Consider the following 18,058-nt stretch of genomic DNA (forward strand, 5'->3'; position numbering starts at 1 on the left):
AAGAATGCTCAAACTATTGCACAGTTGCATTCATCTCACATGCTAGTAAAGTAATGCTCAAAATTCTCCAAGCCAGGCTTCAGCTATACGTGAACCGAGAACTTCCAGATGTTCAAGCTGGTTTTAGAAAAGGCAGAGGAACCAGAGATTAAATTACAAATATCCGCTGGATCATCGAAAAAGCAAGAGAGTTCCAGAAAAACATCTATTTCTGCTTTATTGACTACACCAAAGCCTTCGACTGTGTGGATCACGATAAACTGTGGAAAATTCTGAAAGAGATGGTGATACCAGACCACCTGACTTGCCTCTTGAGAAAACTATATGCAGGTCAGAAAGCAACAGTTAGAACTGGACATGGAACAACAGACTGGTTCCAAATAGGAAAAGGAGTACATCAAGGCTGTATATTGTCACCCTGCTTATTTAACTTATATGTAGAGTACATCAGGAGAAACGCTGGCCTGGAAGAAGCACAAGCTGGAATCAAGATTGCCAGGAGAAATATCAATAACCTCAGATATGCAGATGACACCACCTTTATGGCAGAAAGTGAAGATGAACTAGAAAGCCTCTTGATGAAAGTGAAAGAGGAGAGTGAAAAAGTTGGCTTAAAGCTTAACATTCAAAAAACTAAGATCATGGCATCTGGTCCCATCACCTCATGGGAAATAGATGGGGAAACAGTGGAAACAGTGTTAGACTTTAATTTTTTGGACTCCAAAATCACTGCAGATGGTGATTGCAGCCATGAAATTAAAAGACGCTTACTCCTTGGAAGGAAAGTCATGACCAACCTAGATAGTCTATTAAAAAGCAGAGACATTACTTTGCCAACAAAGGTCCATCTGGTCAAGGCTATGGTTTTTCCAGTGGTCATGTATGGTTGTGAGAGTTGGACTGTGAAGAAAGCTGAGCGCCAAAAAATTGATGCTTTTGAGCTGTGGTGTTGGAGAAGACTCTTGAGAGTCCCTTGGACTGCAAGGAGATCCAACCAGTCCATCCTAAAGGAGATCAGTCCTGGGTGTTTATTGGAAGGACTGATGCTGAAGCTGAAACTCCAGTACTTTGGCCACCTCATGCGACAAGTTGACTCATTGGAAAAGACCCTGATGCTGGGAGGGATTGGGGGCAGGAGGAGAAGGGGATGACAGAAGATGAGATGGCTGGATGGTGTCACCAACTCGATGGACATGGATTTGAGTAAACTCTGGGAGTTTGTGATGGACAGGGAGGCCTGGCATGCTGCGATTCATGGGTCGCAAAGAGTCGGACATGACTGAGTGACTGAACTGAACTGAACTGAACTGAACTGCAGGAGTAGCGGCAGACCTAAGACAAAACCTAAATGTCCTGACATGAGTCAGCTCTGCTTCAATAACTGGAATTACAAGACCATAGCAGGTCAGAGATAGAAAGGATATTAAAGACTATCTTTTTCCTCTCTTAGATGGGGAAACTGAGCTCAAAAAAGTGAAGTAACTGGTTGAAAGTCACATGACCACATAATGGTGAAGCCACTGTCAAGGCCCAGCTCTATTGAGAGTCCCAGTAAAGTGTTCTTACATATTTGCTAGTTCAAGTAAGAATCTCTTAACGGAGCTAGGGGAACCTCCGAACCCTAGCAAGGTATGTATTGTGCACATACAAATACTGGACATCAAAACTGGATGCCACTAATAGTGAGAGGGCCTAGACCCGCTGCCAGGTCCTTAGAGTCCAGGAATCCCACTGCTACCAGGAAGGATTGCCCATTTGCCAGGAGGACCCTGGGCAGAAAAGGAGATGGTCTCTGGGCAGCAGAGCCTGGGGAGAAGAAAGAGCTGGCTGGGGAGGGGTAACCTCCAGCGTGGGAAGCAGGCATCCCGCAGGTGGGAAACTGGCGATGCCGGGCATCTCAGTGTGGCGGGGCTGGGGGTGTGGGCTGAAGTGTCTGGGAGTCACGGCTGGGAAGAGGAGCCAGGAAGGAGTTTACTCTCATTGGCCCGGGAATGGCTTAGACTCTCCACACACCCCTTCTGTGACTTCAGAGACAGGCCTATTCACATGCAAATCTCCTCTGGGACTGGGAGACCGAGCCCCAAATGGTTCAGGGGCAGGAAAATAGCCTGGGGACAGGCAAAAAACAAAGCCTTGTTGTGTTCTTCTGTGGCAGAGGCAGCCTGGCTCCAAGTCAGTCGCAGTCAGCACTGGGGTGAAAGCAGTGATTAAGTAAGTGCCTAGCAGAGAGAAGGGACCTGCCGCGGGCCAGCGTCGCCAGGCACTTTCCAGGAATGTGTGAGCTGGTGTGTCCCTCCAACGTCTCCCAGGACTCTGCCCTGCACCCGTCTGAAAGCACATCTTCAAATCTTCGTGGGGAAATTTTTAAGGTCCCTGGAATAGGGACCTAAAGACCTGGGTTCTGGACACCACTCTACCACTCATATGTGGTATTATTTTAACCTCTCCCTAGCAAGTGCCCTGGAGCTGGCTCGTATCAACCCATAGGGAGTAGCTGTCACTTCTCAGGGATTTTTGCTATGCTTTTGTTAGACACAGCCATTATGAAAGATTCGGTTTCATAAACTTATAGTTAAATAAATTATATTTAAAAGAAATAAATTATGTAAAAACTCATCACCTCCTAACAATTCTAAAGCTTTATCATTATCTCTGCACTTGAGTTTACTAACTTCTAGAATATTGGAGTGGTAAAGAGCAGGCTCCTGTATGCCCTCCCAATCCACCCCCCAGTTGCTGATTATGATAAGTACACTGCTGGGTTTCGCCTCAGTTTTCACAAACATACTAGGTGGAACTTCCTTCTATCCTCTAAGAGTCAGGAGGTCAAATGACACATGGGCAGAAAAGCAGCTAGTAGTCTGCCATTGCCTGTGAGCATTCAGCAGGGACCCTATATCCCAGGCCCCATGGCGATCCAGCTCCCATCTGTACCTCTGCCTTCATCTTCTACGCCTCTTCCCTTGTGCTCCAGCCACACAACCTTCCTTGAAAGTGAAAGTGAAAGTCTCTCAGTCATGTCCAACTCTTTGCAACCCCATGGACTATACAGTCCATGGAATTCTCCAGACCAGAATACTAAAGTGGGTAGCCTTTCCCTTCTCCAGGGGATCTTCCCAACCCAGGGATCGAACCCAGGTCTCCCACATTGAAGGCGGATTCTTTACCCATTGAGCCACTGGGGAAGCCCAAGAATACTGTAGTGGGTAGCCTATCCCTTCTCCAGCAGATCTTCCTGACCCAGGAATTGAACTGGGGTCTCCTGCATTGCAGGTGGATTCTTTACCAACTGAGATATCAGGGAAGCCAGCCTTCCTTGCTTTTCTTCAAATACACCAGGGATTTTCCCTCTAAAGTCTTGTCTGTTCTCTGGTTGAGAGCTTTTCCCCGAAAGTCACATGGCTGACTTCCTCAGCTTCTTCAAGTCTTTGCTCAAATGTCACTCTTTCATCTAGGACTGCCTTGACCAATACGTTTCAATGGTAACACCCAGCCTTCTTTACCCTGTTCTATTTAATTTCTTTGCCTATTACCTTACTAGTGGTGGCAGTGGTTTAATTGCTAATTAAGGTCCAACTCTTTGCGACCCCATGGACTATAACCTGCCAGGCTCCTCTGTCCATGGAATTTCCCAGGCAAGAATATTAGAGTGGGTTGCCATTTCCTTTTCCATATCTTACTACTCACTATATAATTAGCTTTGGATTGTGTTTAGTGTTTATTGCCTGTTCCCCCCAGTGTAATGTAAGCAATGCCAATAAACATTTCTGTCTTAATTACTGCTATACTCCAAGTGCTAGTAAATGGTAGGCATTCAATGAAGATTTATTGAATAAATGAATACTTCCCTTTCCCTTTTCCTTGTATGAGCACACCAAAGTAAATTCACGCTCTGCTTTTTACTAAGGTGTGTCTGAGAGCAGCCTGTGTACACTTACGCCCACAGATTTGCACACCAGGAGTACCTATTCTCCAGAGCATTCCACCTCAGTCTTGCCAACATTTTCTACCTCAGAGCTGGGACCATCCTTCTGTTTTCCATCACTACCAAGGCTGTGCTGCTTGCACCTCCTACATAAAATAAGCCTTTGTCAGACTGTTTCTGAAGCTCATTTTCACTTCTGGATTCTTCTGAATCAACTAGAATGGATTTGGGAACTGGGTATCTCTGGAGTGGAGGAATTCCACTAGGGAATACAATCGAAATTCATGAGAAACACTTGCTCATTCTTCTTTTCCTTCAGGGGCAAGGCCTCCTGTCTACTCCCAGAGAATGAGCAGAGCTGCATCAGTAGTTGAAGGTCGAGGGCATGTTCAGAGTAAACACAGAGGCTGCACAGAAATTAGGAGCCGGGGGGTCAGAGGAGTCAGTCTTGGAGCAGGGCCATGGGAGGGACTTATCTGTCAATTATACAGCAGGATGCAGACTGACCCAGCGAGGCTTGGGAAAGGAGAATTGGTACTGGAAGGACTGGGAGAGGCCAGCCAGTCCAATTTCCTCATTGAGCAGATGGAGAAACTGAGACTGAGAACAGACAGGTGACTTTCCAATGTCTCGGCAGGAGTCAGTGGCTCACCTCTAAACCAGAACCCTTTCCTTTATGCTCACCACCAGGAGACCCATGCTTTTTCCTGTTCTGCCCCCCAGGACTGTGTTCACTACGAGAAACAAACACAGACATAGGCCCTGAGCTCATGAGGCTGACAGTCCATACAATGACCTTGAGTTTACTATTAGAACTTGTATGCCACAAACATAAATCAAACACTTCCCTCGTGGCTCAGATGATAAAAGCATCTGCTTGCAATGTGGGGGACCTGGGTTCGATCCCTGGGTGGGGAAGATCCTCTGGAGAAGGAAATGGCAACCCACTCCAGTACTCTTGCCTGGAAAACTCCAGGGATGGAGGAGCCTGGTGGGCTACAGTCCATGGGGTTGCAAAGAGTCGGACACGACTGAGCGACTTCACTTTCACTTTTTCCATCCTTCATAGCACGGATTCCATTTCCTCTTATTTTTATAAAATATTTTTTTCCTCGCAAAGTCAGGATAAGAGAAAATTCTTTAACAAATCCTAGACAACACAGGGGCCCTCAAGGTCCCACAGCTTTACAAAATTTTACTAAATGTCTCTTGTAACCAGGAAGCATATAAAAATCCTGATACTCTGTTCAGGATAAAACCTGTTCTGAGAAGGGCCAAACAGAGAGACCCAATCTTAACTTGGGAGTAAGAAGACCAGGGATTGAGACCTGGCTTTGCTATAAAGTCCTAGATGAATGCACTTAAGCAAGCTCTTGATGCTCAGTGTCCTTTCCTGTAAATTAGGTGTAATAATTCTGGCTCTCCCTAGTCCATGAGCATCAAAGAAGGTAATAGATTAGAAAGTGCTATAAAATGAAAATATCTCCTGCCATATCAATAAACAGGAAATATCATAGCCGTTGCTGATTTCTGGCCTCCGAATGTGAATGAGGGCTCCCAAAACTGGCATTCAACAGATGCTGTCACCCCTCTAACCGTGATTGCTAAGGAGCTGGGGGAATGCAAGAAGCAGCCATCTGCCACTCCTTAAGGTGAACAAGGAAACAGGATTTGGCACCAGAGAGCGGAGGTGCATATGAAAGGAAAGAATTCACTGAGCCCAGAAGCTTGTATCTTCCCATACATAGAACACTAAATTCCTTAACTTGAAATCTGATCTTTGATGTTCAGATTGCCTCCTCCCTGTGTTGCAAACCAGTATATAGTTGGACTCCCCCTCTGGCCTCCTTGGAACAGTTTTCTCATAGCTACTGAGATGCTGCCTCCCGGGCTTGGAGTCCTAAACATTCCCACCAAAGAAAATAGTGCTCTACTTTCAGGTTGTGACTATATTTTTTAGTTGACATTGCCATAAACTTGTGTTACTACAAGGTGAACACACAGCAGAAATAAACAGCCTCTTGGATTTGATCAGTCTGTTCAAAGTACTTTCCCATAAATTGAGAAACTCAGTGACTTGAGCAAGGTCATAGGCAACCAGTTAGTGTTAGAGGAGATGAGGAAACTCACACTCACTGAGCATCCAGTAATACCAGCTGGCGCTTCAGTACTCACACCCTTGCCATCATCACCACTGAAATAATACTTCCTGAGCTCATTACATAGGTGTTGGACACATGCAAATACAGCATTTACCTCGCTTGGCATTCACAGTAATAAGCCCAGGAGACAGGCATTATTGTTATCCCTATTTTACCGTAAGTAGTGGAGATAGGACCTGACTCTAGGTCTGACTGGCTCTGGACCCTGATCGCCAAACCATTGAAAATGTTTGCCTTTTCACTATTGATTCCACTCACAGCCATCATTTCACTTAAATCCTCACATAACCTTCGAGGAAGGTACAGTAGTCTTTTCTTTCTTTCTTTCTTTTTTTTTTTTTTTAGTATAATCAAAAAACCAATGCTTAGGGAGATCAAGGCATTTAGGGAATTGTTAAATAGAAATTGTTAAATTCCTATTTATCCTTCAAGACTTATTTCAAACATCAACCATTTCCAAAGCCTTTTTTGAACTTCCAGAAATGACCATTTTATAGCATATATACTGTGTCATACTCTTGTGTTCCTCTTCTCAGTTTTAGCTTATTAATTATATACTTGTCTCATGATATACTATGAAATTGTGAGTTCCTGTAGGGCAGGTACTGTTTTATTCATCTTCATGGGCCCCGTCGTTGGTGCAGTGTCCACCTTATGATAGGATATCAATAGAATTCTTAGAATTCAATAGAATTCTTCATTCCACAGGCAGTGGGAAACTGTTGAAAGGTTTTGAGGGTGGCACAATCAAAGCAGTGCTTAAGGACATCTCTCTGGACACATGTAGAGGAAGGATTGGATGGGGAGAGACTGACCGTTGGTAGACATTTAGGAGGCTATTATAATAAACCAGGTGAGAAGAATAAGAACTGGAACTAAGGGGCTAAAGTGAAGAGAATGGGAAAAAAATGTTGAATATATCAAGAATATAGGGTTAAGAGGAGAAAAATAGTGTTACATCATAAGAGCATTTAACAGTTGCCAGTTGAGTTGTGTGCATTCAATAAGAGAAGGAAAAAGAGAGAAAGAGAATGAAAGCCAAATGCAGGTTTTTATTATCTCCTTTTCCAATGAACAGATGCCATGAAGTTAGCTTGAAAATAGGATGTGTGAATCTGCTGTTCCCTTGGTGGTTCTGATTTCTGAGTACCTTTCTCCAAAACTTTGGCCACCTCATGCGAAGAGTTGACTCATTGGAAAAGACCCTGATGCTGGGAGGGATTGGGGGCAGGAGGAGAAGGGGACGACAGAGGATGAGATGGTTGGATGGCATCACCGACTCTACGGGCATGCGTTTGAGTAAACTCTGGGAGTTTGTGATGGACAGGGAGGCCTGGAGTGCGGCGATTTATGGGGTCTCAGAGTCGGACACGACTGAGCGACTGAACTGAACTGAACTTTGCAGGAAGTATAGCTCCAGGGCTCCTTTCTCAGCACCAATCAGTTACTTCACCTGATGCTCAATTAAAGGAATCATAATTGGTTGCATTTCTGAAAAAAAAAAAGTCTCTTCTGGACATTCTAAAAGACAGTGCCCTACTATATTTAGGAGATTAAGTTTGATTATAGACAACACTTGCCTTCAGTTCAGTTCAGTCGCTCAGTCATGTCAGACTCTTTGTGACCCCATGAACTGCAGCATGTCAGGCCTCCCTGTCCATCACCAACTCCCAGAGCCTACCCAAACTCATGTCCATTGAGTCAGTGATGCCATTCAACCATCTCATCCTCTATCATCCCCTTCTCCTCCTGCCCTCAATCTTTCCCAGCATCAGGGTCTTTTCAAACGAGTCAGCTCTTCACGTCAGGTGGCCAAAGTATTGGAGTTTCAGCTTCAGCATCAGTCCTTTCAATGAATATTCAGGACTGATTTCCTTTAGGATGGACCGGTTGGATCTCCTTGCTGTCCAAGGGACTCTCAAGAGTCTTCTTCAACACCACAGTTCAAAAGCATCAGTTCTTCGGTGCTCAGCTTTCTTTATAGTCCAACTCTCACATCCATACAACACTTGCCTTACATTATACTTAAAAGCCTAAGCATCCATATGATGGGGGATTTCACTGTGACTTAATATTTTTAAAGGAAAAACAGACTGAATGTTTTAAGATATAAATTCTGGTCCCAGTGTGACCTTGGCCCAAGAATTGCCCTCCCCTGTGCTTCAGCGTGATGATCATGAAGTTGAACCATGATTCCTGGGGTCTTTGATACATAGACTATCAGAGCTAGATGAGCCTTAGAGACCATCTGGCTCAACTCCCTGTATGTGAGAGAGGAATCCCTTGCCCAGGGTCTTTTAGTTATAGAGAATGGCCCCAAGAATCCAGGCCTCCTGTTCCCTGGCCCGTGTCAGTGCTCCGCCCCTCGCCTGCATCATTAACCAGAAGTGACTCCTACGCCTGTCTGTACACTGCAGGAGTCTATACATTCCAAGAAGGCAGCCACATTCCAAGGAGGCAAATACTGTTGTGCAGATGCTCATGAGCCTTGAAGACCAAGGACTGCAGGAGATCAGGCTAGAGAGGAATTTTCATAAAGTGAGAGTATCTGGACCACAGCCCTAGGGTCCTGCTCTTCTTCAAACTGCTGATGTGCAGTGTTAGCAATTCCGTCATCATGACCCTGATGGGCCAGGATGGGAAGGGCAGTCTGTGGGACTGTGGCTGGGCAGAAAGGATTCCTGTGAACTGGAGGTTCTTTGGTGGTCCTTTAAACACTCCCAGGCCTGCCAGGGGAATTCAGTCACAGAGTGAAAGATCCTCAGGACAGGAGTATTATCTCACCGGAAGGAAATATGTGATATTCAAAGTTCCTTGGGCCACTGGAAAAAAAATAATTAAAAAAAAAAAAAAAAAGTTCCTTGGAAAAAGAACAGCACTAGAATGATATATTTACAAGTTCTCTTTAAATGACGTGTCACGAAGGCAACTCCAGCAGACTATGGTCTCTTAACAGCGTGCTTATGGCCAAGGAACTTAGAGAAGTGGCTGTTGTACCATATTATTACTATTTTCTGGCATTATCCTACCTAAGATAATGAGGATTTAGTGAGGTCATCTGGAAAGCTCTGGAAAGGAGAATTAAGATTAAAATTCTGGAGTTTTAGGGACCTTAGGGATCATCTCATCTTACTGCTCACGTAACAAATGAAAACACAGAATTTTGTAAAGGGGCATTGACTTGTCTGAGGGTGATATGGCCAGCACACTCATACTTCATTCAGATGAGAAGGAAGAGCCTCTTTCTCATTCATAGCCAGAAAAGCCACATATCCTGGGGGTAGAGGGTTAGGGAGAGAATGCAATTTTAAAAACTCAGTGGTTTTCAACTAGATGTGGAAGGCTTCTGGGTTTGAAAGCTTCTGAGTTCTCAGATGGAAATACTAGTCTTGTACCTGAATTGAGAACTTAGGGAGTATTTAAGCTGTAACTGGGGCTTCCCAGTTGGGCTTCCCTGATAGCTCAGTTGGTAAAGAATCCATCTGCAATGCAGGAGACCCTGGTTCAGTTCCTGAATCAGGAAGATACACTGGAGAAGGGATAAACTACCCACTCCAGTATTCTTGGGCTTCCCTTGTGGCTCAGCTGGTAAAGAATCTACCCACAATACGGAAGACCTGGGTCTGATCCCTGGATTGGGAAGATCCCCCAGAGAAGGGAAAGGCTACCCACTCCAGAACTGGCCTAGAGAATTCCATGGACTGTATAGTTCACGAGGCCTCAAAGAGTCAGACTGAGCGACCTTCACTTTCACTTTCAGGTAGTGCTAGTCACAGAGAACCTGCCCGCCAGTGTAGGAGATGTGAGACGGGAGTTTGATCCCTGAATTGGGAAGATCCCCTAGAGAAGGGCAGGGCAACCCACTCCAGTATTCTTGCCTGGGAAATCCTATGGACAGAAGAGCCTGGAGGGCTACAATCCATAGAGTTGCAAAGAGTCTGACACAACCGAAGCAATCTAGTGTGTGCCCATGCATGCACACAAACTGTAATTCCTACAAGCTGTGACCTTCAGGGGGACCAAGGAGGCTAAGTAAGCAGAGTGAGCTTCTGAGCCACCTTCAGCCCCAACAGCCCCACTTCTGTCTCCTGAATCAGGACTACTAGAAGATTTCTAAGAAGAAAAACGTCCACTGGGGAGAAAGTATTTGAAAAACAATAACAACAATGTGTGTCTAGGTGGGTCTCCAGCATCCCTCTGCAGCTTGACATTCCATAAGTTCTTGAGTCTAGGAGGGGAACTCTGTCAGGCGTGTGTGAGCAAGGCACTGGGGCTGTCTCCACGTGAGCACCAGTTGACAGCTGATCAGGTTGCAGTGTCCTGTGAAGGAAGGCCTACTCAGGCCCCATGGCTGCTAAAACCTCTGCAGAGGGGCCAGTGATGGTGCTGGACAGCATTCTGGAAGGCAGTGAGCTGCGCAAGCCCGAGGAAAGACATACCTCTGTCCAATATGTTAATCCCTCCTAAAGGAATGGGGAAAACTGTCGGGCACTTCAGATAGGTGGCTCAAACTCTGTCTTGTCTCACCCAGACTGATTCTTTGCTATGCTCAGAGGTCACAAGTCTAATTTTGGAGCAGAGAGTGCTAAAAGACTGTCTTGTCCACTCCAGATCATTCGGGAGTTAGTGGCGGATCTGGGACCAGAACAGGAAGTTCCCAAACTCCAGGCAAGTACCCAGAGCATGCTGCCCTTCCAGAGGGCCTAGTCCCATCTCCTTGAATTTTCAGGAAGGTGTCATTGATATGACACATGGATAGAAATCATCAATTAACCTGCAAAATATTCTCCAGCCAGAAAAGCTGAGCTTTGGGTATAAATGTATTCCAGTGTCCCTAATTCAGGGTCAGAAGAGATCTTCATGTTCTATTGTGGCCCTTGAAAAGTAGTGTTTTTTTTTTTTTTTTTCCATGACAAAATAGCCAATGTCAACTCCTTAATCTATCTTGTCAGGAGAATCCACTTATTTGGGAGCAAAGGACGGGGTTACGTCCTCTATTGTGTGTTTATCATCTTGGTAACGGAGTTCTGTGCTGTGCTGTGCTTAGTCACTCAGTTGTGTCTGACTCTTTGCAACCCTGTGGACTGCAGCCCACCAGGCTCCCCTGTCCATGGGGACTCTCCAGGCAAGAATACTGGAGTGCGTTGCCATGCCCTCCTCCAGGGGATTTTCCCAATCAAGAGATCAAACCCAGGTCTCCTGCATTGAAGGCAGATTCTTTACCAGCTGAGCCAGCAGGGAAGCCCCAGAGGTGTCCTAACAAGGTCAGACTTGACCTCTGTCTCAAAAAGAGGAAAACTTGTTAGAAAAAAAAAAATTGCAAATGAATTGAGAGTGAATTCTTGCAGTGGCGGGATGGTAAATAATGAAAATAAGTCATTGTCACAGCTAAAGAAAAAAAAAATGTGCAATTTCTGTGGTCTTGAGGCCTCAACTACTAATAAAGGCAAATGTTTCCACTGGCAAAATTTCTAGATGTTTGACATGTTTGAAAGTAGATAAAAAGTAGTTAGGAAGTTCACATTTAGCCTTGTCTAAATCAATGGAATTTACTCTTGTATTAAGCCAATGTTTGGTCATTTTCCTTCTGCTAAGTTCACTCTCCAACCTAAATATTTGAGAACACAATGGTGGTACAGCCAGCGTTAGCTAGGGGAATGGGCTGGGGAATTCTGCTAACCAAATGCCCCTTACACATAATACATCTGGGATCCTGGAGTTCGGTTCTTCCAGAGGCTAGATTATATCCTAGAAGACATAACTAACCTGTTTGTTAGAAATTTCAGTTTACGATGATGAACACTTAGGGCCTTGGTGAATACTCCCTGTTTGATCTTTGTGACTCTGAGAAGTTGGCTCCATTTGTAATGAATTTATAGAAACTGTATTTGATCTAGATTACCAAGCCACATCATCTCTGAGAGCAGATAGTTACAATATTTCTCATTCTTTCTTTGTCAATCTTTTATCATCATTATTCTTTTCCACCTTGTGCAATGGCTCTTTTTCTAGGCTCATCTCTTTTGGTAACGGACTAGATTTCTGGGTCCTTAAATTCTCACAGTTCCTAGCACAGGACATTCAACGATGGGCAGTGGCACAGAGAGAGCAGCGGTTCTCACATGCGGAGCTTTTGCTCCTCTGGGGCTATTGATAACTGCTGGGGGCATTTTGGTTGTCACAACTGGAATGTGAGTGCTATTGACATCCAGTAAGTGAAGCCAGGGATGCTGCTAGAAATCCTATAATTTGCAGAATAGCTTTCTTCGGCAAATAATTATCTGGCTCAAAATGTCAATAGTGCTAAAATTGAAAAACTCTGCCATGGAGGACCAATTTTAGAAAGTTTTTAGTCACAGAAAACTTGCTTTAAATGGGATACTTGATGCATATCCAACATATGTAATCAGGAACACTCATCATTCAAAATGAGTTAATCAGGGTGGGAGTTCACAGCCCCACTTACCAGGCTTCCCCGGCCCCTGCCCCGGTACCCTTGTCAGCCTCTGCGGTATCCTAGGGCTCAGTGGAGTACAGCTTGTGAGCAGTTTGGCGGAGCCAAAAGAATGCAGTATTGAAAGTCATAAGACATGGATTTGGAATCTTGACCCATCATTTACTAGCTGTACAACCTTGGGTGAGTTGCTTCACCTTCTTGGGGTTGTGTCTTTGCTTGTAAATGGGAGAGCAATACCTATATCATAGGATTGTTTTAAAGTTTGAATGAGATTATAAGTGTAAAAACCTCTTGCCAACTCACTTCTTTGCTGATGATCAAATATTCTGGTTAATACCAGGTTAATTCTTACTGAATTACGGCTGTAGAAAAATGAAACTATACTAATACCAAAAGTATAGGAAGTCTATGCTAGAGTGGTTTGATAAGAGCTTCTTCCAGGAAGCCAAAGAGAGGTTATAAGTAGGTTCTTAGGTCTTCACCTCTTTTTGAACCAGATACAACTGTGATGTGTGTCATCTCTCAGAAGTGCTTTGATCTTTCTTAGCTCCACTTTTAGAAGAAAACAGCTTCTATGGCATAGCTTGTGAGTGCTTTCTAAATCCTGAGAAATTGTTGTTTGATGCTGCAATCATTTCCTGCTCCTCTTCCCTTTGTTTTTTACATCTATCATCACATCCATCTCCTGTGGTGACCCCTTACTGTTGCCCATACTCTTTGCTGATAAAATCCAAACTCTTTAGCATTACATTCAAAGCCCTTCAGAATCTCACTCCAATCCAACCTTCCAACCTCACCTTTTATTTCCCTTGCAGCATACTCTACACTTTTCATTACCTTGATCATTACCTAGGGAACTGGACAATGCTTTCTAATGCCTCAGCTTTGGATATAACGATAGCTTTTACTCTGGAGTCTCTTTTGCTTGTTGGACTAAAGGTGACATTGGGGCAGAGGTTAGCAGAAATGGTAGACTTTGAGAACAGAAAGGAAAAGGGAAGGCTGTATTTGAGTAACACTTTGCCAATCTCATCTTCCCTTAAGATCTTTTCTAGGTCTTTCTACTCAACCTGCACCTAGCGTACCATCCGCAACCTTCGTTTGTCGTGTTATGATATTGTATGTCTCCCTCACTGGATTGCCAGCCTGGGGGGCAAACACAGCATCTGATTCATCTAGGTTCCTCTAACTCCCAGCAGATTCTCTGGTAGAGAACCTGCCACGGTAAGGGAACACCAGGATCTCACCTTCACATAGTCGTATTCACAAAGGTAGGAGGATTCCAAGTTGAAGTGCATGAAGTAAAGCTTGATTCGAAATCCCTCTGGGACAGTGATATTCCAAGTCACCTCTGAATCACTTGGATAGGCGTCCGGATAGCCAGGAGACTGGATCTGGCCAAACATGTTGTTAAGCTCCACAAGGTGGGCTGAGGCCTTCAGCAAGGAGAAGCACAGAGCATGAGAAAGAAGGAGCCACCTGAAAGACATGAACGGATTCACTCACACTCAGATAACGGTCCTTGTCATTTAACTAAGTCAGCAGCCAGGAGACCAAGTTCCCAGCCTGTCACTGACTTGCTGTAATTATTTTTTCCTTATGGGCCTTGCTTATCCACTGTATAAGCAAGTTACTATGGAGGATAGTAACTTGATTTCTAAGGTTTTTCCCAGTTGTGTTCTTTTAAAGATTCCATAATAATATTAAACTTTCCCAGAAAATATCATATTTGGGACTCTGAGACATATTGCTTTTTGGTTTAGAATATAAATTTCATAGGTAAAAAGTGATACAATTTCTTCAGCTCAGCTTAATTTAAGAATCATAAACTCTTGATGCAGTTTTCTAAAAAGTAATAGTAACATGGAAATATTGAGATAAGGCTTGTACTCGATGATGGGATCTGCAGTACCTTAAACAAATTTGACAAAATTAATCAAGAAATATAAAATTTTGAATTAAGAAGAAATGACCAAAACAAGTTTTGTTCCCTTCCCCTTTGACAAATGTTCTTGTAAAAGGATCAAAAACTTACAATCTATTTCCAGTTGTAGGAATCCAAGATAATAGACTGTTAAGAGTTGTATAAGGGGCATGGGAAATTCAACTAAAACTTACAGAACACACCCAAGTAGCTGATGCAATAATGAGGCAGAATGTCTAAGGCTTGTCAAAAACCTAATGGTCAATGTACAGTACAACCGAGGCATCCAATAGATTGTTCCTCTGCAAGACTCAAGGACTTTGAACTCAAACATCCCAAACCTGGCTCGTCAATTTCTCCCCTAAATCTTATTTATTCTGATTCCTATGTTTTGGAAACCCCTCTGTTTCTCCTCAGTCAATTAATTTAAATGTTTGTATCTGAACTATTGCTACTGAATCCTAACTGATTTCCTTGGGCCCCATTTCAGGCCATTTAGCAATCTTCTGCCAAATTTGATTTTCTAAAACACAGACGTGTCCATGTGGCTTCGCTGTGCCTGCAGGGCAAAGCATCTGTGACTGGGGTGGCTGATGAGCCCCTTTTGATCTAGTGCTGATTTGCCTGCCCAGCTTCATCTCATACCAGCCGGAGGCAGATCATTCTGGAAGCATGTCACACCCATCCGGGCCTCGACTCCATCACACATGCCCCACTCATTCCTCACCCAGTCATCTCATTTATCCTCCACCATCCAGCTCAAAGCTTCCCAGGATACCACGGAATATCCTTCACTCCAGATTGCAGCTCCCTGTACATGCTTCCAATTAGAGCAATGCTTTAGGCACAGCCCTGAAGTTGGGTGTATTTGGGTTCAAATCCCAGCTCACTTCCTTATTGGCTGTGAAATCTTGGGGAATTAGTCTCTGAGTTCAGGTTTCCTCGAATGTAAAGTGAAGATTATAGTTTCTAATTTACAGAGCTCACATGAATATTAAGGATGATGTATGTAAAGGACCCAATATAAAGCCTAGTATATAATAGATGATGAATGAATGAATGAACTAAAGCATGAATGTGGGGCCAGAGTCTTATTAATATATAGTCTAAAAAGTAAGTTCTGGGGAATTATACCAGCATTTTAACATTAATAGTTAGAATCTGACTAATCAGAAAGTTGTTTCTCCCAACCTACCCCGCCCTGCTCAGTAAAAAGATGCACATATGTGTCTATATGCATTTATATGACTTTTTGAGTGTATAAACACAATGAGATAACTGCAATGAAATTATCTAGCTGTCTTACATAATATTTACATAAAAGGTAAATACATAAGTGCAAAAGGGCCTAGAAGGGTATCACTGGGGTATTAACAGCAGTTATCTCTGAAGTGGTAACATAATATTCCACTCAATAAAAATGAGTGCTTTCAATTTTACTTTTGTGTATGTAAAATGTTCAAATGTGTCTGGAAGGACCTTGTGCTATTTATTCAATTAAGAAAAATAGAGGTAAATTTTTTCCGAGGCCCCTACAATAGCAACACGTGAGATGCAACTAAGGAAACAAAATGTTTTCATCCAATTGCCAGGGTCAATATTTTTACAAACCAATCTGTGGAGGAAGGGTCTCCAAGGCAGAGAGAAAGGCAGGCATGGGTCCAAGCTCTCTGATGAAGTAGTAGGAGAGGTAAGTCTGAAAACTCTGGCTTGCAGGGGTCAGGCAGCCCCACTTTGAAATGAGGAAATATACTGATATCTCCAACCTGCACTGGAAATTCTGGTTAAGTGCCTCTTGAGAAGGGGAGGGCACTGGTCTTGGGTTGAAAGAGCTGGATTCCAGTCCAAACTTTGACTTCATTCATCTAACCCATCTCGGGGAAGTCATGTAAGTTCTCCCTCTCAACTTCTTCATTCATTAAGTGTCGATAGTAATGACACCCCCCAAGGCTGCTGTCACAGTAAAGGAGAATTGGAGAGTAAGTACTTTGTCAGATGTCCAGCCCTAGTCAAACATTAGCTACTATTACCCCATCAGGCTGCTTCCCGAAAAGCAGGGGTTAGGAATGAGCTTTGGCTCCCAAACTGGACTTCCCTGCAATAGCAACACCCGGATTATGCAAGGCTGAAAGGTCAGCTTTCTCCACTTCTGCTTTTTTCACACCACATGGAGGAGACCCTGAGCTTCCTGCTGCTGGTTCTGTCATGGGCTGGCCCAGGCGGATGGCTCCATCTATCCTCAGAGGCCTCAGGCCACGTGTAGTAGGCAACTGGTCAGCGTAGGAGGAAGGCCTGTGAAGCACTCTGTTCTATTTTGTTTGCATTTCAAAACAGTTTCAAACATATGAAACAAATCTCTCTTTTCACATAATAAGCCTGAGCATATGCTCGCTTGCTTGCTTGCGGGGCTGCAAATCAAAGAATGCAAGTGGCGGCTTCCATTTCCCATCACGCTCTCTGAGTGTTTTTGGCTTCTTATCCACCAGGCACCGGCTGTACAAATTCTGACACCTGCTATCTATTCTCCGACTAATCAAAAAGTTTAGTTACATTTGTTTGAAATGTCACAAGTAATATATAAAGCCGGGATTTCATAAGCCCTACTGTAGGAGCAGCCTCTGAGGAATGCATAAAAAACGCCGGCATATAGCCATGGTTGTGGAACGAGTAGCACTTTCTATCCTTTCCATTCACTCCTCACTTCAGCCTACGCAACACCAAGACTGTTTTGGGATAGAAGAGTTGAAAAGGCCTGTGTAGATCTCTTTGACACTCTTACTTGACAGAGGACAAAAAGGATACCCCAAGAGGTGACATGTCATGCCCAATGCCATATGGTGAGTTAGCTTCTACAGAAAGCAGCAATAACAAAGGCTCACAGAGGAAACTGGGTTCATGCCCATATCATGCCTAGGCATCTGGCCAAAGCAATTAATCCTGTGAAAAATAATTCAAAAAACCCATAGCTTCATGTGAAAAAGAAAATACTAATACAAAAGTCCCTCCCCAACAGATTTTACTTTAATTGGTCTGAAGTGAGGCCTGGTCATTGGCATTTTTTAAAATGTACTATAGATTGTTCTAATGTGCAGCTAGGGTTGAGAGCTGCTTATATAGAATAATATACTTGGTTGAGAGTCTGGCACAGTATTATAGAAAGAAATCCTAAACTTGGAGCCCAAAGATCCAGATTTGGGTCTGGGCTTTTTCAAGATCATCAGTGTGGCTTTGGGCAAGTTGCTTAACTCTTTTATCCTCCTGTCTCCATAAACCCTTACCTCATCCAAAATCTGAAGCCCAGATGCGACAGAGACTTTACAAGTGCTTTGCAAACTCTGAAGTGTTGTGTCTGTTTGAGGCAAGACCTTTTAGAGACTTCTAGTGGAGCACTTTTCCAGGAGAAGTCTTGCTATTGAATAACTGAATTCAATTCAGTCAGTATTGATTGTATGCAATGAAATGATTGTATGTATGAAACAGACATTATGCTAGGTATGAGGCATACAAAGGTGAACAAGCCACAGATCCTATTTCTTAAGGAACATTCAGGCTTGGAGGAGGAGGTGGACATTTCAACTTGATAATACTAA

General features: G+C 43.7%; 1 protein-coding gene across 4 annotated transcripts in view; it reads right to left on the reverse strand.

The window, feature by feature from the left end:
- Nucleotides 1–18,058, reverse strand: part of MASP1 (MBL associated serine protease 1) — a 71,014-nt gene that overhangs the window by 50,708 nt on the left and 2,248 nt on the right. For all 4 annotated transcript variants that reach the window (XM_043874562.1, XM_043874561.1, XM_043874560.1 and 1 more), the window contains exon 2: nucleotides 13,792–14,023. In XM_043874562.1, coding sequence (XP_043730497.1) covers nucleotides 13,792–14,023 — 232 coding nt within the window. The remainder of the gene's footprint in view (nucleotides 1–13,791; nucleotides 14,024–18,058) is intronic.

Source organism: Cervus elaphus, chromosome 19 (assembly GCF_910594005.1).
Source record: "Cervus elaphus chromosome 19, mCerEla1.1, whole genome shotgun sequence".
NCBI classification, from domain to species: domain Eukaryota; kingdom Metazoa; phylum Chordata; class Mammalia; order Artiodactyla; family Cervidae; genus Cervus; species Cervus elaphus.